Below are 25,632 nucleotides of genomic sequence, written 5' to 3'. Positions count from 1 at the left end.
CTGTCAAAACACAACTTAGTAATAGTACAGTTACCGGGAAAGTCTTGGTCAACATCAGTAGGTTCACTCCCCAGAGCAGCTCCTGCTCTTTTTCTAAATAAGATATGCATGTCTAAACATTTGTGTCACTGCGGGAGGGATTTCTTTCGTACTGCTGATGGGGTAGTGCATTGGATCCTGAATAAGAATTTGATCACTTTCTAGACAGTCAATAGCTAAGAGACAGAAAGAAGACAAACTTGAATAACAGCAGCACTCCTCCTCACAGCTTTTAAAAAAAGGGAATAAAAAAAAAGTGACAGAAAGAACTTGAGGCATTACTAAAAGTAACAGAGTACTGCTTATTTTGGGCTCTGGTCACTCTGACCCTTTGAGGTAGGGAACACAGGCAGGAAATTGAGGATGAAGGGTGATCAGGCTCGGCTCCTCCTGTTGGAGCTGAACATTTCCATTTGGTGAAGCAGCTTCATCTGTCCTCCCTAGAGGAGGAGAGGAATTGCCTAATATGTATGGAGAGGTGATAGCTGTAGCCAGAGATGACATATTTTCCATCCCAGTCACATTTGCAGCAGCTGACCGTGGAGAACACTTATTACTCTTAATACAATCTGGCAGCCAGCTGTGCGGGCCTCCCAGTTAGAAGCGTGGTCCTACGGTGGCGTTTTATGGTGGGAAGTCACTATGCCAGCACGTCAGGGTGATGCTGCTCAGGCCTTCCAGATACATTGAGATCTTTCTTGTTTATACTAAAATTGAGTTGGGAGTTGTTGAAAAATTATATAAGATCGGTATTTGCATTTTCTTTTATTTTTGTGATTCTGGAGCTCTTTTTTTGGCTGCAGTGATGACACATGAGGTACCAAAAGCTACTTATTAAAACTGTTGTGTTTAGAGTAGAAACCCAATAGTTAGAGGATAAAATTCTGTTGTTCAAGTGGGGGAAACATCCATAAACCTTGCTTACATTTTTCCCTTATGTTTCTGTTTGCTGTTATTCCAGGTAGCGCAACCAAATGAGCTAATATTTATTTAAAACAGTCATTTCTGCTAATTGAGAGCTGACATGAAAATTTAGAGGAATAAAAGGCAGAATAAATACTGAATGGAAATTTTGTCAATCTGTAGGTTTTCTAGATCTGCCAAAATTTTTACTGTCTCAGGTATTGTTCAGTTGACTTAATACCTTAAGCTGGTCAGTTACCATATGTTCTCTTGTTTCCGTAGTCAATTAAATGAGAAACCCTTACCAGAGGGCTGGGAAATGCGGTTTACTGTGGATGGTATTCCATATTTTGTGGATCACAATAGAAGAACAACTACATATATAGATCCCCGCACGGGCAAGTCTGCTCTGTAAGTGTTTTTAACATTATACTAGTTTTTCAAAAGTGAGGTTTAGTATGCATTGGTTTTGCATTTTTTTTCTCCTTTGTATGCTTTTTATGCAGAAAGCTTTACATGTAGTAATCCTTCTTAACTTCCTGGGGTTTTCTCGTGCGCTGATAACTGTCCCTGAAGAACGTGGTGTTTTGAACATTTTTAGAATCCTTCTTGCCAAGTAGTATATAAGATTTGAGAGTAGTAGAGGAGCTTCATCAGCACTGTTGATGACCAAATCCCCTCTGTCCAGTTACTATTCTTTCTTTTGAAAAGTACACTCAACCCTTTCTTTCTTTGATTTTTAGGAACCAGATTGGAGTTAAAACAAGAATTTAACTCCCAGCTTAAATTACCTGAATGCCATCCCATCCTTATTGGTAGAATGTTTTTTTGCAGTTGTTAATCAATACCATTTAAAAAGTACCATGTATGCAGTCCACAATTTACAAAGGAAGATTATTTTTTTTTATTTGAAAATGGCACCCCAAAATGGAAAAACGTGAATAACTGTCTTCCAACTAGATAGCCAACTAAACCAAACAGCTGTATGACTGATACATTTACAGGCTTTTACTTAAATTACAAAAACGCTTTTGAAATTCATTTTTTTTTCTCTTTTTGGTTCCAGAGACAATGGACCCCAGATAGCTTATGTGCGTGATTTCAAGGCAAAGGTCCATTATTTCAGATTCTGGTGTCAGGTACGGATTAATTCCTTGGCAGTATTTATTTGTATTTTTGAGTTTTGCTTATGTGCTTTAAATGAACTCTTCAGTGCCTTGCAAGTAAAGGTAATAAAACCACTTTATTAAAGGCGAGTTAAATTAGAAGGGATAAAAACAGGACTTGTATAAATCCACGTATGCTTTAAAGCCAGGTAAGCTATGGCTTTAAAACTTTTTAGAATAAAGGAAAACATCAGTTTAGCTCCATTTTTTAAGTGTGGGTTTCAGAACAGTGTTTTCTTTCTGCTGTTAATAAGGGAATATATGGAGGCATAGTATTTTTATAGGTAATAGAAGTTCTAATTCCTGCACAAATACATACTTCTGGAAGAAAATGCAGGGCATTTGACACAGAGTGTGTCTGTCTGAACACTGAAGAATAATAGTGTTGCACATTAGTGTGCACTAACTTAATATCAAATTTCGGTGTGTCACTCTTGGTCCTCTAAACACTACGTGTGTCAAAAAATTAAGTAACTTGGTGTTTAGGAAAAAGTTTTAAGTTTAAATGTTCCAGTTTTCAAGAGTCAATGAATAATCCTTTGAAAACGTACAGAGACACTAGCCTAATTTTTCACTTCGAAATTTGTGCAGAATAACCTAAATTTCCTGTTTTTTTTTTTTTTTTTTTTTTTTTAAATTAAGTTCTGGAGTAGAAAACCTTGCTGAGTTCAAATGTTATTAATCTTAAAGTTTTCTGATATCTTGTTAGCGTGTACTGTATTTGAACCTGTTCTAAGCAGGATCTGGAGGCATGTGTACCTCACTGTAGATATCAGTGTTGGAAGTAATTTGGTCATTGAGAAAATGACAATTCAAGTATCTTGATTACTGGGTTTGTTTTATATGGATTAGTGAAATTCAGCTGTACCTCTCAAAACAATGTATACAACAGATAACCATCCAAAGTCAGTATTAGATACTTTAAGTGATTGTACATTTCACCTCTGAAAAATTTCATTTCAGCAACTGGCAATGCCACAGCACATAAAGATTACAGTGAGCAGAAAAACGTTATTTGAGGATTCATTTCAACAGGTATTGTATTAAAACATGTTAGTACTGGGCATGAAAATTTGAGTTAAATAAGTAGTTATGTAACCATCAGCAAACGTAGGTTTCCGTAGGAAAATGAAGTGCCTTGTCAATAATTTAGAAGACATAATCACAGAGACCTGAGTTCATTTTGTTTGTACTTGTTAGTCGTTCATCATCGGCAGATAGCTCTGTTGGGGTTATAAAGTTTTGTGTGGTGATTACCACAGACATCTAACAAGATTTTAAAATGCAAATCTTCACCCAAATTCTGTGCCTTTCACTGCAAACAAAAACTTAAGGTATCTTGGGCATGCAAAAGTGTTGTGTGAAATTTCTTATGTAAACCTCTGACAATTGACCAAATCAGCGTAATTACAAATTTGGTCATTGTATTAAACCCACCATTAGCAAAGTTCCTTAGCATCTGTGATTCTTTCTAACTTTTAAAAACCAACCAACCAAAGCACTTTGATTTTTATCTCTTTAGGAGATGAAGCTATAAAATAAAGAAATATATGATGTATGTTTATTATTGTTTTGTTTCTAACTAATTTCTTTGAGTTCTTGATCATGTCTCTTCATTATTTGTAACTGGGGTACCATTAGCGTGGTGTTCAAGAAATACTGAATTTGCTCACTTTGGGCCCTTTATTGGCTGGCTTTCTGCCATATACTTACAGGCAGACTGCTGGCCTAAGCATCTCGTCTTTAATGTCATAATTATTATTTCCTTTTCTTTTACATGTTTTACTACTTAAGCTATGGAAATAGGTTTGCACTAACGCGTCAAATTCCATGAACGTTCTATGAGCAGGACAGTTAATTTTATGGTCTGAATTATTAAACACTGTATCGCTCGCTGACTAATAGTGATAGCCTAGCCAGTGCTTATAACTGTTTTCTTAAAAAGAATTGATTGTTTTTCTTTTACTAAGATAATGAGCTTCAGCCCTCAGGATCTACGGAGACGTTTATGGGTTATTTTCCCTGGTGAAGAAGGCTTAGATTATGGAGGTGTTGCAAGGTAAACTAAACTGAAATGGCAAATAGTAGCTTTTTCTGCAAGTTGTTGGTGTGGAGAATATCCCAAACTATATACTTAAACTGCAGTGCTTTCAAAATATTAGTGAAGTTTATTCTTTATCTTTCCTTGGAATATCTGAGGAAGACAGTTCCTTAGGGATGTATGCATGTCTTAGAACTGTATAAAATTATTTACAGTTTGCATTAGGAATTAAAGTGATTGAAGAGATGCAGTTTAGTGAACTACAGTAAGCGTTTGGCACAACTGTTAATATCAAAGTAGAGGTTTATTTGAATAGACATCTACTTTGGAGTCAGAGGTCTTTACTGGAATGTAACCAAGAAGTGCATATATTCATCAGCATTCCCTAAAACCCTAAAGCTTAAAAACAGTGGTAGACTTTTAATCTGCACATTTAGATAAGGGAGGGTTTTGTCCAAACTACTGACAGCATAATGTTGTAACTTCGCATATTAACTTGTAATTTGTGTTAGTTTCAGTTTGGTTCAGGTTTGGTTTAGCATACTTTCTGGTAAAGAAGTCAGAATGACTGCCTATGTGCCAGCAAGTTCCTAAGTCAACATGAGTTAACTGAAGTAATTTTTAAGTTGATTTATTTTGAAATGTGTTTTTGTTGTTTGTGTGATTTCAGGGAGTGGTTCTTTCTATTGTCACATGAAGTTTTGAACCCAATGTATTGCCTGTTTGAATATGCAGGAAAAGATAACTACTGCTTACAGATAAACCCAGCCTCTTATATTAATCCAGACCATCTGAAATACTTCCGATTTATTGGAAGATTCATTGCCATGGTAAGTTCAAAAGTAGAAAGAGGTTCTCTGATGTAATTTTCCTATAAATAAATATTATACCATCAGATGGATCATTAATTCATTTTTTCAACTGAAACTACTATCAGGTGTTTGGATGTAACTACTGTTGGTATAAGTTAATTCAGCATATTAGCAATCATGATATTCTAGGTTGTTTTAATTCCTTGGCTGGCAAATTCCATTGGTACAGAGTACAGAATGTTGTCATATTAAGTATTCAATCATCCTTTGCATTATTTTGTCTGTTTTCATGTTCTTCAGGCTTTGTTCCATGGGAAATTCATTGACACTGGTTTCTCTCTGCCGTTCTATAAACGTATCCTAAACAAGCCAGTAGGACTCAAGGATTTAGAATCTGTTGACCCAGAGTTTTACAACTCTCTCATCTGGGTAAAGTGAGTTTGACTTGATTTTGTTCTTGCAATAGCAATAAAATGTTTTTAATTTTCACTTATGCCAGGAAGTAGGTGTAAATTACTAAAAACCCCACTGGAAAGTATAATCTATTAATTTCAGAGCAGTACTGGAATTTATACTGTAATTTTAGGTACACAAATAATAATTTGATAATGCAGAAGCCTTTCTGGTTCATTGAATATTCTGCACAGCATCTTGCGTTGCAGTTTTGCTGTTTTTTGATAAATCTAGCTAGACGTTATACAGATGTGGCAGTCTTGAACACTTACAAATAAATGGCTTGAGTAAATTCCACTGACACTTCTCAGATAACTGGTTAGAAGAAATCATCAAAAATCCTCTCAATGTTTATCTAGTACCTGATTTAGTTAGAAACCGAAAAGTTTAGTGCTACGATAACATGAAGTTAACAAATGTAGTTTATTATTTACTACCACATAATTCTTCTGTTAGCCATACCTGAAATTTGACTTAAAGGTTAATATTGAAGATCTAATGGTTTAAAGATGTTAATGCTCATGCATTTTTCTAGCTGTCCTTGTTTTTACGCTCCTTTCGCTCCCAGCTGAATGATTCAGGACCATTCCTATGTATAGCCTTCCATGTATGCATTGTCAGTCATCTGTCTATTCTACATTCATACTTTTTGAGTCCTCCTTCTCCACTCCTTTGCAGATTCCTCTCCAGAGAGCAACAAGTAAAAACGATCTGGAGTTTGTGGACCATAACTATTTGGAATTATGAGCTGAAAATATTTTCAAAGCCACCCCTTAGATCTAAAGCACTGTAATTCTGTACTTAATAGCAGGACTCCAGAACGTTGTAGTGCATGGTTGATGTACACAGATTTTCCTTTTCCAACAGTTAAAAAAAAAGAGAAGGAAAAGACAAATTCAGTTAAAACATTTTTTGCTTCTGCTATAGTAAAAACAATTTAGCAGAAAAAGTTTTCTTTGTAGCTAGGGAGATTGTACATAAGAGTCTTACAAAACCAGAATAGTTTTAAGAATGCTTTGAGAAATTCATAAAAGGTGTATGGGTAGATTGGTTTTTTAAATGCAGAAATAAATATAAAAGACAAAAGATTCCTGTAGCAGTGAATCTTGGAAGCACTACCTTGAATACCAGGGAGCGGGGACAGCAGCTGTATGAGCTGGTTACAAACTTGAGACAAGAATTTTGATTTGGTTTTTGAACAGTAGTATGTTCTGTAACCAATATATGTGCTGCTAAAAGGTGTAGCAAATTAAAATTCCGTTAGGAAAACTTAAAATAGTTGCTATTTGATTAAAGGTGCCAGGAAACTGGGACCTGAAAGGGAAGAAAAGGTCTCAAAGCTTTTCAGTCCTGATTTCTGTAGGTAAGGAATCCTGTTATCTGTTTTGTAGTCGGAAAATGTACATGCAGTTTTTAAAAGAAGGGCCCTTTTTTGTCGTCTTGTGGCTTTCAGAGACAAAGCAAATGGGAGTTACAGAGAAAAAACTCGCATTACACCGTGGGGGAAGGTATTACAATTCTGACTGAATTGTAGCAAGTTGCACCCACAGCAGTGTTTACCTTGTGAACAGCATCAATCCCTTAATGTTTTGTGGAAAGTCTAGAGTGGCAGGGTGTTATTTTAAGCCCTTATCTGTAGACATAGTTGCATCTTTGCATGTCTGTGCATGTAAGCTGGCTACTTCTCACGTTGCAGAGCAATAGGTTTGCTTTGTAACGTCCCATAATTCCAAGGGCTTTCAGTGCTGCCCGAGTGTGGTACGTTTATTCTGTGTGTGGTGCTTTTGGTGCACGTGTGATTTATAATGGTCTAAAAGGGAGCTCAGAGGTTCCTGGGTGTCAGTGCTGGGCTGCTAGGGTGGCTCCTGCCTGCTGACACCTGTCACGAGGCTGGAGTTGACCTGAGCAATGCTGCTTGGCCACAGATCGTACCTGTCCTGAAACTGCTAAGACGACTTCACTTCAGCAGGAGTATTTGTACCCTGATAAGTCAGGAGCTTGGGACGTTTTACTGTGTGCTCACAAGATAGTCCCATAGATATATTGGAGTTGAAGATAATTCATTAAACATGCAACTTCTTTCTTAGTTGCCTACCTGCTATTGTCTGACAAAGTGACAGCTACATTTTCACACAGTCCTTACATTACCTGTTAGAAGAAGCAGTCAGGCAATGAAATATGCAAAAATGTCATTACCTGAATAGTTTTTGTATTCCATAGACATTCCACAGGTCACAGGCGGCAGGTGGTTTGTCAGCCTTGTCATTGGTAAATTTAAGGGTACTACTGATCAAAAATCTCTGATCAAGAAGACAATTAATGTATGCATATTTGTAAAATGAGTCAGTACGTCTTGCAAAACCGTAATTACTGTGTAAAGAACGTTGCTTTATCTTGATTATTTAGTTCCAAACCTTTTTTCTTAAGGTTCTTCATACTCATCTCCTCTACAGAGTATAAGGTCTTGACACACTTATTTAAAATGGTATTTTTTTCTTACAGAGAGAATGATATTGAAGAATGTGGCTTGGAAATGTTTTTCTCAGTTGATAAAGAAATTCTAGGTGAAATCAAAAGCCATGATTTGAAGCCAAATGGTAGCAACATTCTGGTCACAGAAGAAAATAAAGAAGAATACATTAGGTAAGAATAAATGAAGATTTTAAAATACTCTTTTCTCCATTTTCTTTCTTTAGTTCTAGCAAGAAAAGGTTGTCAAACTATAATCTGAAGTATTGTTGAAATTCTGTCTCTGAGTAATTGCCGATGTTGGCAACAAGTAGCAATTGTTTTGATATCGTATTTGAAAGATGAATATTGATAGAAATGGGTTTTTAGAATCCACTTTTTCCAAAGTCTACAGTTAGCAGAAGGTCCACGTTTTCCTAGAGATAAATATAAGTTAAGCAGAACATCATGACAACAAATGTGATTGTCAGGTATTTCACGAAATTTTTGCATATGTTTATTATTGGAATTATATTGCTTCATAGTCTGCTGATGCTCTACTCAGCCATTTATGTTTGGGGGCTTTTTTAAACTTAATGTTTTTGGATGCTTTTGTGGTAATGATTATTTTTTTAAAGATACTTGGGATCACTACTGGTTTTATCTGAACTGGTCTTACAGTATAATGAGGTCTTGGCATTTGTAACGGGACAGTGTTGTGAATGATGTCGTAAGTTGTGTTGTCATAAATGAAGGATTATGTTTGCAGAACCAGAATGTTTTAAAGCAATAGGTTAAGAGGGAGGGAGCCTAAGAGTGATTAAAGAATAAAAATGAACAGTGACCTGCTTTGCCTTGAAATACTCCCTTTTTCCTCAATGTGCAGCAGTACATAAGCTCTGCTTTAAGGTGTGAACTTCAACCTATAAGCTTGGAGGATGTGCTTGCAAAAACAAAAAAAAAGTCATACACTGCACACACAAAATAAACTGAATCACAGAAGTTTCCTCCCTTTCCTACAATGTGTTGTGTGAAGGTTTCTTTCACGGGAAGGGGTGAGGGAGAAGGGAGTGGATTTTGTTTGCATCGTGTAAGTAATCTGAAGAAATTTCACAGGAAGGGTGGTATTTGCAGAACAAACATGCTGACATTTTGCAGTTCTGCAAAGTATTAATATTGGGGTTGAAAATAGGGAAGATCTGCAGAAAACCATCTCTTCCAGTTTCTAGGAACCCAGGGAGAGTTCGGATTCCAGTTTCACTCATACTCTTTAGTTTTACTCCGAGTCCTGCTTTAAGTCCCCGAAGTTTCTAGGATTGAAATCAGAAAGTAGCCATCTCTCCTTTAGACTCCAGTTCTCCTGACAGGTTAGGCTTGAATTCAGCATAATATCTGCTTCTCCCTGGGTTCAGGTTCTTCGGGTCTCCTGCCTGCTTTTCACCCTTTTATTAATGGAGAGTGGAGTTTCTGCCACAGAGCAAAGTTTCATGATTAACAGAAACAAATATGGAACTTTCCAAATGGACATAGTCATTTCTTGGTAAGCTAGCAGTCCTACTTATCTTCACCAGTACAATTTGACCTAGTTTTTACCTTTTCCTGGATAATGACTGAGATTTCTGGGGAGAATATTAGACAAATACAGCTCTGCATTTTTTTTCCTTCTCCAAATACCTAGGGACTGCTGTGCTCTCATTAATGTAATCAGTGAATAGATGCTGCCTCCTCCCTCCTCTTTGAGTCTAAACTACTTTCCGTAGCAGAATGGTTGGAAACATAGGGTTTTAACTTTAAGAAAAAACAAAATTGTTTGCACAGAGTAAAGGCTACTAATAAAATTATACAATGCTCTGTCCCCAGAACTTTCCAGACTTTCCATATTTTTTTAACTTAGCTTACAGTTCATCTCAAAATAGGCTAACAAAGATGTGGACTTAGGTTACCATAAGCCATTTAAATTATCTTTCTGTGTCTTCTTTCACAGGCTAGTAGCAGAATGGCGACTTTCCCGAGGTGTTGAGGAGCAGACACAGGCTTTCTTTGAAGGCTTCAATGAAATTCTGCCACAACAGTATTTGCAGTATTTTGATGCTAAGGAACTAGAGGTAAAGGATTGTTTGGCTATTGCTAGATCCAAGTAGTTACACGTAAAATACTGAAACTCCAGTCATTGTCTGAAGAGCAGAACTAAGGCTGACATCACCGTTTTATAGGGCGTTAGGAGGGAAACTTCTATAGAGTAGCATTTCATTAGTGTGCTTCCCTTCACTTTCCTCTGTACAGCCTATTTACATGTTTCTAAAGGTTAAGATTCTACTGGTAGAAATTTCTGATCGAATGGCTTTTGTAATCCTTAGTGATTTGATTTGCCTGTGTTCAATGAATAGGTGACAGAAAGGGAGGTAAAACCAGATATGCAGTGGGTGATTGCACATTGATCGGACCAGGTTCTAGATAGCTTTGATCTGAAAATTACACTTTCTGAAGTATCTCTTCAACTTGTAAAAACATAAAACCAAACCTCCTGTTCCTAGTGGAGAATTTATGCCTGGGCAATGATAAACTGTTCCTGGCTTGAATGTCTAAATGCAAGCAATTATTCCATTTTTCATGACAGAGGAGCTTTCTGTTTTGTGGCATCTCCAAATCCACTTCATGAGCAGTCGTCATTCTTTGTTGTAGAAGTTTTGGATAAAGTTTAAAATTAAAACCAAGTATACTGTCATTGCAGATGCTTCTGAGTATGGGTGCAGTTGATGTTCTGTTTTGCTATGTGGGAAGTCATAGAAGGAAAGCTGCAGCTTGTACTCATATGTTTATTTCCCTTTTTCTCCCCTAAAGGTGCTTCTGTGTGGAATGCAAGAAATTGATCTGAATGACTGGCAGAGACATGCCATCTACCGGCACTATACTAGGACCAGCAGACAAATAGTGTGGTTCTGGCAGGTTTGTAGCCTTTGTTTTAGTCTCGGACTGACAGAATCACAGAATCATTTAAGTTGGAAAAGACCTTTTAAGATCATCAAGTCGAACCGTTAACCCAGCACTGCCAAGTCCATCACTAAACCCTGCCTCTGAGCACCACAGCTACACATTTTTTAAACACTTCCAAGGATGGGGACTCCACCACCTCCCTGGGCAGCCCATTCCAGTGCTTGGCCACCTTTTTAGAGAATATTTTCTAATACCCGATCTGAACCTCCCTGGTGCAGCTTGAGGCTGTTTCCTCTTGTCCTGTCGCCTGTTACCTGGGAGCAGAGACCGACCCCCCTGCCCACAGCCCCTGCCAGGCACCTGTGGGGAGCAACAAGGTCCCCCCTGAGCCCCCCCAGCCACCCCCCATCAGCCTTGTGCCCCAGCCCCCTGCCCAGCTCTGAACATGCTCCAGCCCCTCAGCATCCCCCCTGCAGCGAGGGGCCCAATCCTGCACACAGGGTTCCAGATGCGGCTGCACCAGCTGGCCACACTTTCAGATACAAGCCAGGATGCTCTTGGCCACCTTGGCCACCTGGGCACGCTGCTGGCTCATGTTCAGCTGGCTGCCCACCTGGCTGCGCCGCTTCCCTTGTAGTCTCCTGAGTTGCCTGCCCCTTCTTCCAAAGGTGGTAAATTCTTTTTTTTTCCCCCTGAATTCCAGCCAAAGCTCTCTGTTCAGCCAGGCCAGTCTTATTCCTTGCCAGCTCATTTCAGCATGTGGGGATGGCCTGCTCCTGTGCTTTTAAGATTTCCTTCTTGCAGGACATCCGGCCTTCCTGGAGCCCCTGGCCCTTCAGGGCTGCCCCCCAGGGACTGTCAGCCAGGCCAGGGTCTGAAGCTGCAGAGCACAGCCCACTAAGTAAACAATCATCAGAATTACTGAACAGATCTGTAGTGTGTAAATATAAATTGTTGCCAATCCAACTATTCCTAATAGTCAGGTAATTTGTTAATGTATGGATGATGTGAAAATCTGACCATCAAATCTGTACCTAAATGTTTATTCAATTACTGTTTTTCAGTTTGTGAAAGAAATAGATAATGAGAAGAGAATGAGACTCCTGCAGTTTGTTACTGGAACCTGCAGATTACCAGTGGGAGGATTTGCTGACCTCATGGGTATGCATTAATAATCCCTCTAATGCAGTAGATTTTTATTTTTTTTTAAAAGAAGCGAGTTTTATGTTTGCAGACATTTTTCATTAATTTTACATGGAATGCTGTTTTGTAAGTCCTGCATATGCTTCAGCTACGATGGAAAAAGACATGGAAGGAGTATTTACACGTGTTGTGTTGAGTTTCAAAATCACTTCAGATTTAGCATTTCACCACATGCATACTCTGATCTAGACATTGTATAGTGAAAGACAGATGTCTGGGGGGGGTTGTGCAAGTAATGGTAACGCCGTCTTTTGCTTAAGCCTTTTGTTCTTACCTTGCAGTGTGTTACCTTCTGGTACAAAGGTAGCGAGACCTATGCCTTGTTTGTTTGAATTTGTTACAGGGAGCAACGGACCCCAAAAATTCTGTATTGAAAAAGTTGGAAAGGAAAACTGGTTACCTAGAAGTCATACCTGGTGAGTACGTAACAAATCGTGATATTACTCTTGTTCTGGTTTTGCTGACAACAATCTACTTGGAGATTTTAGTAAATGGGTAACATCCTTAAGTGGTTGAGACTGTGAAAGCAAACACTAAGTTATGCCAATAAACTTTGTTGTTGAATAATAGCTGAACTTCGAGAAACTCCTGTGGCGTGGGGTACATTACATGGTAAATTCCATGGATTTGTGTATTACTGAAAATCTGAAGTAATAACCAATACTGCCTAAAGAGGCTGGGATTGAATGTCTGTTACCGCAACGCTCTGTCTTGGTAGTGAAGTAGCAGGCTCACACTCCCTCTTCCCTAGGGAAAAGGTCGCTTCAGTTCCTCAGGGGTGTTAGTGGTTAGTAAAAAGACGCATTTAAAATTTCAAATGTGAACAACTACTCTAGTTAACCAAGTAGGAAAATTAGTAAAACTTCTTACCAAGTACAAAATTATCACTGTTCAAGTGCTTGAACTCTTAACTTTTGCTGTCAAATATATATATTTATGTCAGTAGCCAGCTTTTTAGAGGGTATAAATCCAGGTATCTGTCTATACTGCAAAACGTTTAATTACCCATATTCATAATGGATTTTTTAGGATGGTTTAATTATTTTTCAGTTCTTAAGTTTTTTCTTTATTTTCAGTTTCAATCGCTTAGACCTTCCACCCTATAAGAATTATGAGCAGTTGAAGGAAAAGCTGTTGTTCGCAATTGAAGAAACAGAAGGATTTGGGCAAGAGTAGCTAAAATTTGCACCTTGAAGAATGTGAACTCAACACGATGTATGTTCTTCACTTCTTCTGCTTGTTGCACACTTCATTGTAAAGTAGACTTGACTTGGATTAATTTAACAATACTAACGTGTAAGTAAACGGATGTTACCCTGAGGTTTTATCCACATTAACTCTGGATTTCTACAGAGCACTTTCAGAAATCAAATGAGCAATCAGATACAGCTACAAATGAATTACGACCTAAGTAGAGGTTTAATACAGCTTTGGGCTCTGCTTTGTTTTACCATTCATTAATTAGAATGTGTCCTTAATGACTGACAGATTTTTAACAATAGTTTTGTCTTTCCTTTTTAGTAGCATTTTTTGCTACTGATGCACTGGGAAGTTCATTGGTAGCTGCAATGCTGCAGCAGCATCGTAAGCCTCTTTACAGCGGTGTGACTAGAGACAGCCTTTAACCATCCTCCATGCACCGCAAGCAAATTCATTGCTTAAGCGCTTTTCTTTTTTTAGCTTGAGTGTGGCTAGACTGTTTTTCCCCTGCCGGGAGCCTGCTCCCATGCCAGCTGGACTCAAGCTGCTGCTTAAGGGGATGTCAAACCGTGGCACAAATCCAGGGCATAGCTTTGCTTTGTTTTTTCCCAATCCTGCTAATTTCAGCAAAACAGACACCCGCCCAAAGTTGTTCAAACGTTTCTGTGTGCCCTCAGAAGAATTCTGATCTTTTTCTGTGTAACATGTTTAACTTTTAAATCAAGATTAACACTGTGGTACTTCACTTGTATTGCAAAAGACAAGGCCACCTGGGATTGCACTGATTCCATTTAGGTTCCTGTTTGCAGACTGATGTTTCTTGTCAACAGTGTTTGCGGACATTATTCTCAGTGTTATTCTTACATGTTGCAGTCAGTTTGCTCGGAAGACTTTATTGGGTTCTCAGGAAGAGGTACAAAACAACTGGATTCAGAAAATGAATTACTATTTTTGCTGATGAAGTGATAAGCGATACTGGCTAAGGCTTAAGAGGATTATACAGTTCAGACATGGATTGCAGATCTTTGAAAAGCTGGAGCATCAGTAAATAGTTCTATGAAGACTGAAACTAGTTTTTTGCAGAGGTTTCTAAGCCAATTCACCCTAAGCTGCTTATAGCTAGTAACTTTTGTAGTGAGTACCTACTGGATTAATTACATCTTTTAATTCCTTTTAGAATCTGTTAATATTCAGTTCACTTCTGGTTTACAATAACATTTTGCATTTGATGCTCCTTTAGACTGAATGCACTTTTTGGGTATGGTCAGCCCTTTCCCTATCCGAGGGGTGTGAAGTAGCCTGCAGCAGGTGAGCTGTTAGCCATGGTAAGAGACAGGGCGCTTGAAATGGCATGTAGCACATATTAAAGCATAACACAGCTCACAGTGTTGGGACAGGAGCTGTTTTTAAGAGGCTTCTGGGTATCAGAGCTGAAACAGGACAGTGGGAGACTGTAAAACTAACTTCCAGTCTTGAGAAGAATTCTTTCCCGCCGTCCCTTCTGGCTAAGCTCCAAGAGGGAATAATTTTTTTCAGGCCTAAGAACCAAGACTTTGAAGTTTTTAACTGACTTGAACGAGAGTTTTTTCAGGGCATACAAAGTGGTAAATGCTTATTGGAAGGCAGAATCATTAGGCTTCAGTGTGAAGAGCTCTTTCGTCACTCATTGTAAGAAAGGTGTGCAAAGGAGTTTCTGACAACACAGAAATGACCCTCTTACAGCTTCATTGATGGTGAGAACTAACCTGACTTCATGGTTTTACTAGGAGAAAAACCTGCCAACTTCAAAACATTTGATGGATAGATTACAGTATACAGCTCATGAGGAGAAAAAAAGCCTTATAAATATTTTCTGTTTATATTAATTCTTACAATGAAATGTAGTTATCTAACATATTTACAAGAGGGATTAAATTAAGCAAGATAATGCAAGATTAAGCTATGAAAAATAGTCTGTGTTCTGCATAATGCTTTATGATTCATGTAGGGAACCTAGAACTATTGTTAATGTATAAATATCACCCAAAAGGCTTTCAGCCCTATATTTTTAAAATAAAAGAATAGTTATAATTGAAATAGCCTTAGCCCTAGTTCTATAGGGTATGGCTGTTTAATATTTTTATGGTTGAAATGTTTAGTTCAGGAAAAAGGTAAATGCTTGTATATATTTTTGCAGTCCGGGATTCCACTTATTCCATTTTTCTTTCTTTAATTTAAATGGCATGTTTGTATGTCTTTTCTGCTGTATTAGAATTGGGAAAAGGGGGCTGGATATCCCAAGATACAGTTTTAAAATACTGCAAATAAAGAATTCATTGTGTGTGTGTGTGTGTGTAGGGAATAATCGGTGAAAGATTGGATTTGGCCAAAATATGAAAAAATTGAAGCAACTTTACTGTGTTAAATTGGCAATATTGCTGAAGTCAGAGGTTAAGATTACTTAAGCATTTTACTTCCTCAGCATTGTGAATGCTAACCGATCTGTTAACTTTTTACAGCGTGTTGTGTAGAAATAAAAAAGGAATCAATATAAGCCACTGGTACACTTTTCTGTTCTTTGTGGGGATCTGGTGAGAGTGTGGATGAGCCCACAGCATCCACTATCGCAGATAATATGTTGTTATGAATTGGACTTACAAGCAAGACTTGCAGCAGAGATTAATGAATTGGTCTCCCACTACTTCAACTGATTTTAGCAACCTGAGCTGCATAAATTCATTGTAGTCGCAAATGTATATCTGTATGCAGCTGGTCATTGATACTAATTTTCAAGTATTAAAATAATATTCACTTAGAATTTTCCCTTATGAGAATGACATGAGCCGCTGATCTAAGAATTAACAAAGCCTTACTGTTCTGGGTAGCTCAGGAAATGTTAATATACTAATGAAATACACAGTAAATGAGTCATGTCTTCATCAGATCTAGTATGGAAGTTGGTTGTTTTTTTTTTAAATCCAGTTGCATGTGTTCTTTTAAAAAAGCTTTTTTTAATTATTCTGAGAAAAATATCACAAAAAATAGCTTGTTTAATTTTTTTTGTTTCCATTTTTATTACATGCTGCACTGGATTTGTAATCTCAAGCTATATTGGTATCTCCAGCCCCCTTTTTGCGGTGTCTATTAATTTTCTTCAAGAATCCCTGTTTGTGTATATGTGCTCTAGTGAACTCGTATATAAACTGGGATCAGCAGCACTGGATTGTAAAATACTGTACTGAAATTCATTGTTGAAATTTCCTTGCATTGTAATTTCAGATACTCAGGTAACTGTAACAGTATCTCAGTAAGTCAAATACTTTTATAAAACTACTTAAAGAAGCTGGCAGTCTCGTCATTATTCCTTCTGTGTTATGGAGCATACATATGCAAATAACTGGTCTGTCTGCTCTCCTGGGGGTGAGGGATCGGGCTGTTCTGGCAGTTAGTCCTTCTAGCAAAGATCTTCAGGAATGGTTCTTTCCCCAGCCCTCGGCTGCCATTGTTGGTTGCACTGGAAGTTTGTTAGGGGATTTCGGACCCGGCTGCCTTTGTGACTGGGTAGAAACTGCAGCTAAAAGAATTCCTGACTGTTCCGTGCCCGTGGTGCAGGGGGTGCTGCTCTGCTGGGGTGGTACTCAGAGGGAGGCAAGAAGCCTGGAGATGGGTTCTGCAGGAGCCGCAGCTTCAGCGTTTTCTTGTACGGCTACTGCAGTAATAACAGAAATGAGGTGGCACTGCACATTTGTGTCTCCTGTTCAGGAATGACAGGGTGACAGGGAGAAGGGAAAAAAAGCTCAGACGAGGCTGACCCTCCCTGAAGGGAGAAGTGGTATTGACATTCTTTCTGTCATGAGGGACCTCTCCTTATCACCGTGACCTTTTGAAGATCGTTGAGATTGGCTTTACAGTGATGTGGCCGGGTCCCTCAGACATCATGGGCACATCCCATCAGGTCTCACGCTTTGTTCAAATGTTCCCTGAACTGATCCTCCTCCACTGAGGGCAATCTTCCTTGCTGCAGCCCTGCTTTCACTCTGCTCACTTTCTCAGCTGTTCACACAGGCTGGTTTAATGCAGTTGTGTTGGCAGCAAATCCCAAGTATGCTTTTCTATGCCAGGTAAATACATGCAGTAACAATTGCCCTTTTCCTGTAGTGAGGGAGGTTAGTTTTGAGTTGTTGCTTCCTTCATGCTTTGCATTGAAATCACTTAAAAGCTTGCTAGTAAGTTGTGTAAACCCCAAAACTGACGCTGCTTGGGGTAGTTTGTAGTACGGCTGTGATTCTGTATTTCACATACATTTGAAGTATTAAAAAAAAAGGGGCAAAACACCCAAGAAGGAATCGCAGCACAGTGCATGATAAATACACAACTGGGTGCCGCCACCGTGTTAGCTCCTTGCTCTTTTCTTCTACGATGAGGTTGTGGGTGGGGACAGCGGTGGGTTTGTGCGCGGTGGGATTCACACGCAGGACGCGCTTATTCACACAAAATTCGGTTTGGTTTCGGCGCCGGGGGCATCTGGGCACGGCGGCTACCGGGACCGTCCCGCCGCCCCGGCGGTGCCCATCAGCGGAACCGACCTGTGCCGGAACCGCCTGCTGCGGCCAAGGCTTGACCCGGACTGCTGGGCCGGCGGGCAGAATTGACTTTAACGGGGTTGCAGCGCTGCGCAGGCCCACGGGAGGAGACACTGACCGTCTCTGCTGGGTCCCAGCGAAGGGTTTGTTCCGGGCCTCAGCAGACGCCCGGGGGCAGCGGCGGGGCCGCCCTGAGGCGCACCGGGTCGGGCTCCACGGCGGCAGCGCCGGGTCCCGCCCCGCCGGGCACAAGTGCTTCCGGGACACAAGTGCTTCCGGGGCAGGCGGCGCGGACGCGCGGGGCGTGGCCGGGCGGAGAGGCGGCGGCTCGAGATGGTGGGTGCCGGGGGCCCGGGCCCGCTCCGTTCCGCAGGGCCTGGGGGTGGCGCGCCCCCTCAGCGCCGCCCTGGGCCCCTGGGCCTCCCTCCGGGGGCCCGGCGAGCGGAGCGGCCGAGCTCGGCCCCGGGCAGCGCCCGCCCCGCGGCAGGGGCAGGCCGGGGGAAGCTGGGGCGGGGGGTCGGGACCGGCCTCCTGCGCCGAGCGCGAGCGGGGCCAGGCCGGGCGGTTTGACCCCTCTGGTTCCTCGTAACCGCCGGGTTGGGCCGCTGTGCCGGGGCCCGGGGCCGTGCCGTTGTGCGGAAGGCGGCCGGCTGTGCAGGTGTTGGTGGCTGGCGCGTGTTTGTACACTTGGGGATCAAAATGTGGGGGAAAGTCTAAAGAAGCAAATTCCGGCCTAAGCCGCAGCTGGAGGGTGCAGCGGTCCAGTCAGACGGTGTGGGGGTTAACGCTTTCCGGGTGAGGCCGGGAGGTGAAGGCTGCTGCTGGGTGGGCAACAGACATCGTAGATGTGCAAATCGGTGGTGGCGCAGCATTTATGTTCATTTACCGAAGCGCATCTCTCCTCCCTATACTGTCTCTTGTAGTTATTCAGCCTTTTTTGTCCATTTCACGAGTTAAATCTACAACCTTTTTCTCAGTAATATTTTTTCTGCTTTGGTGAGCTGAACTGACTTGCGGAGGTGTTGGACAAGCACCAGAGGTGGCGTGTGCCAAGTGGTACGTGGGTGTCAGGGAGTAAGAGCAGGAGGAGCAAGACCCTCCCGTGCCACCAGCAGTGAACTGCTAGAACAGATCACCGCACCTTGTGACTTAGATTATCTGTTGGTTGTTAGAAGAAATTTGAAAATGCTGTTGTTCCATATGGATGCTTCTTTGCATCCAGATAGGTTTCTTAAGGTCCAGTGAAGGAAAGTATTTAATGCATCGGGACTGAAATGCTTGTAAGAAGTCAGGAGATTATTTCAGACTTAACAGTGTGCCACCATGTTTCTCTCGGCATTTTTACACCTTGTACCTTGTTCTTTGTTTCACTTTTCTTGTCTTCCATTGGAAAATAGTCCAGCATTCAGAAATAATCCAGAGCTGTGTTGAAACGACTGAATTTTTCTGTGCTGGATAAGACAAAAAACTGCTTCATAAATACCAGTGATGGTTCTGGAATTATCTCTTATTGGCAACAGCTTATGTTCCTCCAAGCCACTTACACTAACAGCACTCTGCAGAAAGTCTGCTGGTAGTTCTGAGGTTGAGGCCATGTTTTGTTAGCACAAGTCTGCTTCCTAGGGAACAGGGCTTTAACAGGACCGTGCCCATGTGCTGCAGGGTGGAAGTGGAGAGGGGGTTATTTGCAGCGCCTGAGCAGCGCGGTCCTCTTTGCCAAACGCCCCATCTGGGTCTCGCCTTCCCTCAGTTCAGGTGGTTTCTGTAGGACACTGTCTTGCAGGATCTGAAAGATGCTGCGTGTCTCTGTTTCCGTTAATGGGAGTAAAAAATTGCCAGATACTCACCAAGCTGTGGAAAACAGCTCAGGTGCTGAGGTTTTATGATCCTATTAGAGAACCCATAGTTAAATTTTGGCTGGTGTCTCGTAGCAATGGGAATTGCGCAGAAGGGTTTGAAAGCTCTTCTGAAGTTTATGGTGATTTTTACAGAGAAGGCAGAGGGACTACTTACCTTGGCCTTCATTTTGCATTTTTTCTTTTTTTTAAGTTGATTTTTCAAAGTTGTAAATTGTTTTTAGTGGTTATAATCTTGTAGCTATCCCAGCACAGATCGTAATTATAAATAAATAGCGTGTTCTAATTGGTGTTTCCCTCACTTTTCTTATTTGCAATTGCTTTTAGCAGTCATTTGACAAAAGGGAAGGTAGCCTTGCACCCAGAACGTATAATTTTCTACTTTTTTCATAAATTCCATGCATATTGTTATACGTGATTTTTGCTCAACATCTAAATTGTAGTAGTCTGACTAAGCAGTCTTCCAGTTGCAAGGCTACAGTAAGGATCTGACGCGGGAGGTTGGGGAGGGGTTGGGGAGGAGGAGAGAGGGAAAGATTTGAGGAGACCTCCAAGTTTTCACAAGATTATAATCACAGGTGAGTAAAGAGTGAAAATCAATGGAGAGCAACTGAAAAGGTCATGCAGGAAAGGTAGTACCCAAGGACAGTCACTTTGCTGTATAGAACGGTGTGGGTAGTTTGTTTGAATCATCTTTGTACAGCTTTATTTTCAGACACATGATTACAGAGCTTTAGTGGAAGGCAAATAGCAGCTGTGGTCTTCTATTGATTCTCTGTTTGCAGGCTGAGGTTGAAGAAACGCTGAAGCGAATTCAGAGCCAAAAAGGAGTGCAGGGGATCATTGTTGTTAATTCTGAAGGTACTGTCTCATTTTTCTGAGCTATAACTTACTCTAAACACGCACTTTAGGGACCACTGATTGTGCTACTTGCATTTAAATTACAGTCTGTCTTTAGCAAAGGTTTTCCTGTAGCCAAAGCAGATAGACAACAGTTTGACTACAAGAGAAAACTAGATTCCCATTTCTGCTGTTCTGCAAGCTCACTTTATTATTTAAAAAAATAAATTAAGTAAAATAAATTGCAAAAGCTTGGAAGTATTTGAGTTATGCCAGTGCTTGAGACTGTGTTCTGTCAAAACCTTTATCAGTAGCACTAAAACCTCTCATGACATCTGAAATCTTGCTGCTGTGCATGTCCAGAATGCTGCTGTCTTGGCAGACTCGGGTAGCTTAGCAGCCATCGCGTGCTCATGGCCTCACGAGACTCACAAGCTAGTTGTCTCTTTTCGGAGTGATTGAAGGGTCCAACGGAGCAGACTTGTTCAGAGCACTCTAAATACTCCGTGAGCAGCCCAGCTTCTTAAGAAGGTGACATCCTTAGGAAAGGTGACAGATAGCTATATATGAATCTATGGAAGATCAGATCACTGCATACTTGTATGCAGCTTGTGTTCCTGCTCGCTGCTTGTTCATGGCAGTGAATAATGGATTGTGCTCTGTAGGCTGAATCTGCGCTTCTCTGTACATACACCTGCAGCGGTTTTTCTGCTGTGCCAGTGTTAGTAGTTGGCTGCTGTGTTGCTCTGACATGTGAGCTGAATTTTGGCTGGCTTTCTGTGAGGAAACATGTCTGCTGGGTGGTGGAAGTATAAGGGAGGGCAAGCTCTGGCCAAGGAGTGTGTGTGCTCTCTTGGCTGGTGCACTGGAACTGAACCAGGGACCTCACAGTCTGCATCAGCTCGTGCAGCTAAACATTGGAGCCTCAGTTTTGCCACTGTATGGTGCAGCAGCTGATGCCCTCTATAAGCAGCACTGGTCCCAGCCTAGCTTGCTTGAATATCATTTAACTGTGATGTTCAGGAGCCTTTCTGAAAGGAAAAGCTGTCCCCAGTCAGAGGAAAAAAATTGAAAGATTGGTATTTCCTCTCTCCCCCCTCAAATGCTTGGTTTTGTTATTACTTATTTTTGTTTCTAAATGTCAGAAATAAATGAAAAAGCAAAAGTAAAGCACTGATGCTACTAGCAGTGAACAGTTGTTCTCAGCTATGCGTGTGGTTCCAGATCTTAGCTTTTTCACATCTTATTTCTGTTCATGTTGTTCTTTTAAGCCTTCAAAAGAATGTTTCTAATCCTGCTGTAGCGACACCACCTGCTTAGGTTAAATAGCCAGCCCAGCTGAACCTGGTGATGCTCGAGGCAGAATTAGTTCTGGAGTTTGTCACCCACCCTTGCTGTCCCCTGTTCCTTGCAGGTATTCCTATCAAAAGCACGATGGACAACTCCACAACGATTCAGTATGCAGGCCTCATGCACAGCTTCATCATGAAGGCAAGGAGCACTGTGCGAGACATTGATCCCCAAAATGACCTCACCTTCCTGCGGATCCGCTCCAAGAAAAATGAAATCATGGTTGCACCAGGTAATAGTGAGTGGGATGAAAGCAGACGTCAGGGAATCCAGCAGAATTCTTTTCTCATGTGATTGATGCTGTCAGCCTGAGAGAAAAGTTCTGCCTGCTGCTTTATTCATATTACATAATCTTTTATTTTCCAAGAAGCTGTTTTACTTTGTTCAGTCGAAAGCTTTTATCATTGACCTAAGTTCGCTTTTTCATGTTTGAATGTGGGAAATCACTTTCCTCATTTCATGTTCATTGAAGTAGAAAGTGTTAAACAGTGTTTGAAAGTGTCTTGCTGCCTCTCGTGCTTTGTGTTTTTCCGTATAAAACCACAAGAGTTGGTAAAGGAATCTGGTTTGAGAGCGGTTTCGGTTCAGCCCTGTAGACCAAGTGATAAAGCAAAGCAGTCTAACAAGATTTGTCAGTTCAGAGAAAAGTAACAGAGCATATTGTAGCTGTAATCATGAGTGGTAGAATGTAGCAGCAGCGACCTTCTTTTCGGGAAACATCCCCAACATTTCATCGAATTATGAAACGGGAAGCAGTGAGATGAGTGCAGTTCACTGATGTGGCAGGAACTCACCTTTGTTCCTTCATGCTGCACTGGCTCTGTGGTGGGATCGTGCTGGTGGAGAGGCAGGGAGAGCGGAGGATTGCAGTTGCAGCAGACTGCTCTGCAGGGACTGGTCAAGGCAGATCTTAAGACAGGCTTGGGGGCTTGTGCTGAGGCAGCCTCTGATTTCCATGTGAAGGATGAAAAGAGAGGAGTAAGTATTGGTCCAGAAAAAATGCAGCTACAGCCGCTGCAGCCCAGCAGTCTGCCTGAGGGAGAGGTTACCGTTAGTTCCTAGGCACAAACTGAGTTAAATTCAGTTGACCTGGGAGCATGCAGTTTCTGGAGCTGAGCCTTTGTCTCAGTAACGCTGATAAAAACAAGTGACCTGACATGCCAAGCATGTTTTGCTCATTGAGGATGAATGTCAGGTCTCTATAGTTCCCTCAGTGTGTCAGTGAGATGTGAAAAAAATGTTGAAATTTACTGTTGCTGTGAAAAAATACAAGCAATGAAAGAATAACTTACTCTTTTTTTTCCTCCAGATAAAGACTACTTCCTGATTGTCATCCAGAATCCAACTGAATGATTACACTGACTTGGTCTGGTTTTTTTTCCCTTTGCCTGTTTTTGGGGTTTTTTTTTTTGTTTTTTAATTTAATGTTAAAGAATAGAGCATTAGTGTTAACTCTGCTGTACCACTTCAGTAATGTCTGGAAAAACAAAAGCAGGTGTTTTTGTTGTTTACAAACAGAAAAGTGGCTTTTTTTTTGTATCACAATTCGTTCTGAGGAGAAGTTGGTGAATTAGAATCAAGCAGTAAAAACATGCTACAGATCCTTTTAACAGTTAAGAACATAATATAATAAAATTCTAATAATGTTCTAAAAAAGATTATTCTTTGTATGCTTCCATGCTTCTGTCACTACTATTTGAGATATGCTTTTATGCTATTACTTTTGAATGACTGTAAATATGAAACTTGCCTGTCCTCTAGTTCTGTCTTACTCTGTTGGTTTTACAAGTTACTTTGAAAAAGTCTGACCATATCAAATTAAAAAGTGTCATCGGTGACTGGTTTTGTCTTACGTGTTTTCTTTCTGATTTTAATTATTCCCATGACTGACAGAGTTTTTTCTTCAAAACATAGAACCTTCTTAGGACTAATTTTACTAGTCTGTTACTTCCCCTAAACAAAGATTTAGGCTCAGTGCATGTGCAATGTGCTCGGAATTGTAAGTTGGAGCATTTTCCTACCACTTCCTTTTTGTTTCAGACAGAGGAGTGTTGTGGCTCAGGCAGGCCATCGGGACTGCCTGATGGAGCTCTCATACGGTCACAGTTCGGTAGCCAATTTGATCTGCTGTCTTCCTTTAGCAATTTTTTTATTGATGGCCATTAAGGACAAACAAAGGGTTCTCTGGTTGTGCCAAACAATAAAGCGGCTATTTCTTAGCCTTGAAAGCACCTTGTAATTGCATGCAGAGCTCAAGAATTTATGCAAAATGTCTTCCTTTTGAAGTTGTTTGTCAAGTGTGTGACAGACACAACTCTGGCTTGTACTGAAGAGTCCTGGTGATGCGCTGAACGTCATAGTCCAGATTCAGAAATTATGCCGATGGTCTTGTGCTGCGTTTTCTTTGCGTACTCAGGTAGCTCGACGCAGCTAACCGCCGAGAGCAGCTCCCTTCCCCAGCGTCTGTCCCGCAGAGAAGGGGGCGCTTGCGCAGGTGGTGTAGCTGCCTGCTTCTGCTTCAGCATCCTCTTGTGTTAGTGTTACCAGCCTGAAAAGGAATTTCTTCTGAAGTGCACCTGAGCCTCAGGCATGAAACATACTCTACAATTAAAGAAAAAACGTGGACTGAGTGACTGCAGTTTTGTTAGGGGATGCTGTTTCTTGTGTTGGTGAGTGATCACTTGTGGCTCATGGATTTCTGTTACCAGAAGTGTATAAACCATGTTTAGCCCTGCTTTTTCAAAATTACAATCAGTAGTAGGAAGATGTGATACAGTCCAGTTCTACACTGAGGAACAGACTAAGGGTTTATGGGTGATCTCAGCAGGTTAGCAGGAATTCCAGGCAATTGGCTGCAGTGCAGTTTTGGAGTCTTTAGCAAAAATTGGTGTTGACTTGCAGGCTTTCATGGATTTCACAGCACAGAGTGATGGGGTGGGTATGTGGTGACTCAAACAGCTGAGATAACCTGTATGTTTGGCATTTGTTTTCTGTGCATTTTCAAGCTTGGGCATTAATGTACTGACTAATTTTTTAGGTAGTGATTGTGGCCGTGAAGGTCAGAAATGCTTATTGAGATCTGTAAAGTGGTCAGTCCTGCAGCATCTGGGCAAGGGTGCTTTACAGTATTTTGGGTATCTCAGCTGTTATCATGACTCGCTGTCGGCTGTTACTCAGTTTATGAACAGTTTCTCCCATCAGCATATTTCTGACCACACTAAATTGGTGTAGCCTTGGGATCACATTTTGTGCCAAGAAGTGACTGATGTTAACATCCATCTCCTAGTGTTAGCAAACCGACAGATAATTTGCATAGCATGTATTCACTGGCCCTTTTATTATTGAATCTTTGTTTAAGCCATGCCATCAAACCAAGGAATAGGGTTTGGAATAGTTCCTGTTACACAGCAACTTGCTGCCTCTGCACGTGATCTGTCATCATTTTATTGAATGCTGTCTCCAAAAAATTCTCTCCAGCAAGCAGAAGTCTCTGGATAATAACTGAATAGTGAGACAAAGCAGAAGAAAAATGTGACTTCAGTTATCTCCTCTATCTTTTGTTATTCATAGCCATAGTTCCTTGGAGGTGGTGACCTGTTTATGTATGTTGGCTTTCCCTAGCAGGTGGGAGTGTTACTTTTGAACAATGAAGAATTTCTTCAGTGTCCTGCATTCTTTTCGACCCTTCCTTAAGGATAGCTATCCTACCAGTGATTTTGTGTCATACCTGAGTTTGGGAACCCTATTGCAAAACAAAGATTGTGCTTGTTTTCTGCATTGTGTTGAGAACGTTGCAGTGAGTTTACCGAGTTCCTGCTGTATGCT

The 25,632-nt window shown here is 40.9% G+C and overlaps 2 protein-coding genes across 4 annotated transcripts in view; both read left to right on the top strand.

Annotated features, from left to right (window-relative positions):
• The window catches only part of ITCH (itchy E3 ubiquitin protein ligase), a 58,927-nt gene extending 42,407 nt beyond the window's left edge, over positions 1-16,520 (top strand). For 2 of the 3 annotated variants that reach the window (XM_056353268.1, XM_056353267.1), the window contains exons 13-24: positions 1,225-1,353; positions 2,009-2,081; positions 3,072-3,143; positions 4,079-4,167; positions 4,820-4,979; positions 5,262-5,395; positions 7,917-8,057; positions 9,847-9,967; positions 10,704-10,808; positions 11,861-11,957; positions 12,343-12,415; positions 13,076-16,520. In XM_056353268.1, coding sequence (XP_056209243.1) covers positions 1,225-1,353; positions 2,009-2,081; positions 3,072-3,143; positions 4,079-4,167; positions 4,820-4,979; positions 5,262-5,395; positions 7,917-8,057; positions 9,847-9,967; positions 10,704-10,808; positions 11,861-11,957; positions 12,343-12,415; positions 13,076-13,175 — 1,294 coding nt within the window. In that variant the 3' untranslated portion in view covers positions 13,176-16,520. Of the gene's footprint in view, positions 1-1,224; positions 1,354-2,008; positions 2,082-3,071; positions 3,144-4,078; positions 4,168-4,819; positions 4,980-5,261; positions 5,396-7,916; positions 8,058-9,274; positions 9,804-9,846; positions 9,968-10,703; positions 10,809-11,860; positions 11,958-12,342; positions 12,416-13,075 lie in introns of those variants that run through there. The other variant, XM_056353269.1, reaches the window with a different exon arrangement.
• Positions 16,521-17,972: 1,452 nt separating this feature from the next.
• Positions 17,973-23,645, top strand: DYNLRB1 (dynein light chain roadblock-type 1). Its single transcript, XM_056353270.1, has 4 exons — positions 17,973-18,097; positions 20,403-20,478; positions 21,872-22,039; positions 23,117-23,645. The coding sequence occupies exons 1-4, from the start codon at positions 18,095-18,097 to the stop codon at positions 23,158-23,160; spliced, it is 291 nt and encodes a 96-aa protein (XP_056209245.1). The 5' UTR covers positions 17,973-18,094; the 3' UTR covers positions 23,161-23,645.
• The last annotated feature ends 1,987 nt before the right edge of the window (positions 23,646-25,632 follow it).

The sequence above is a fragment of the Falco biarmicus genome, chromosome 10 (assembly GCF_023638135.1).
Source record: "Falco biarmicus isolate bFalBia1 chromosome 10, bFalBia1.pri, whole genome shotgun sequence".
NCBI lineage: Eukaryota > Metazoa > Chordata > Aves > Falconiformes > Falconidae > Falco > Falco biarmicus.
This window is presented reverse-complemented; position numbering and strand designations above follow the sequence as displayed.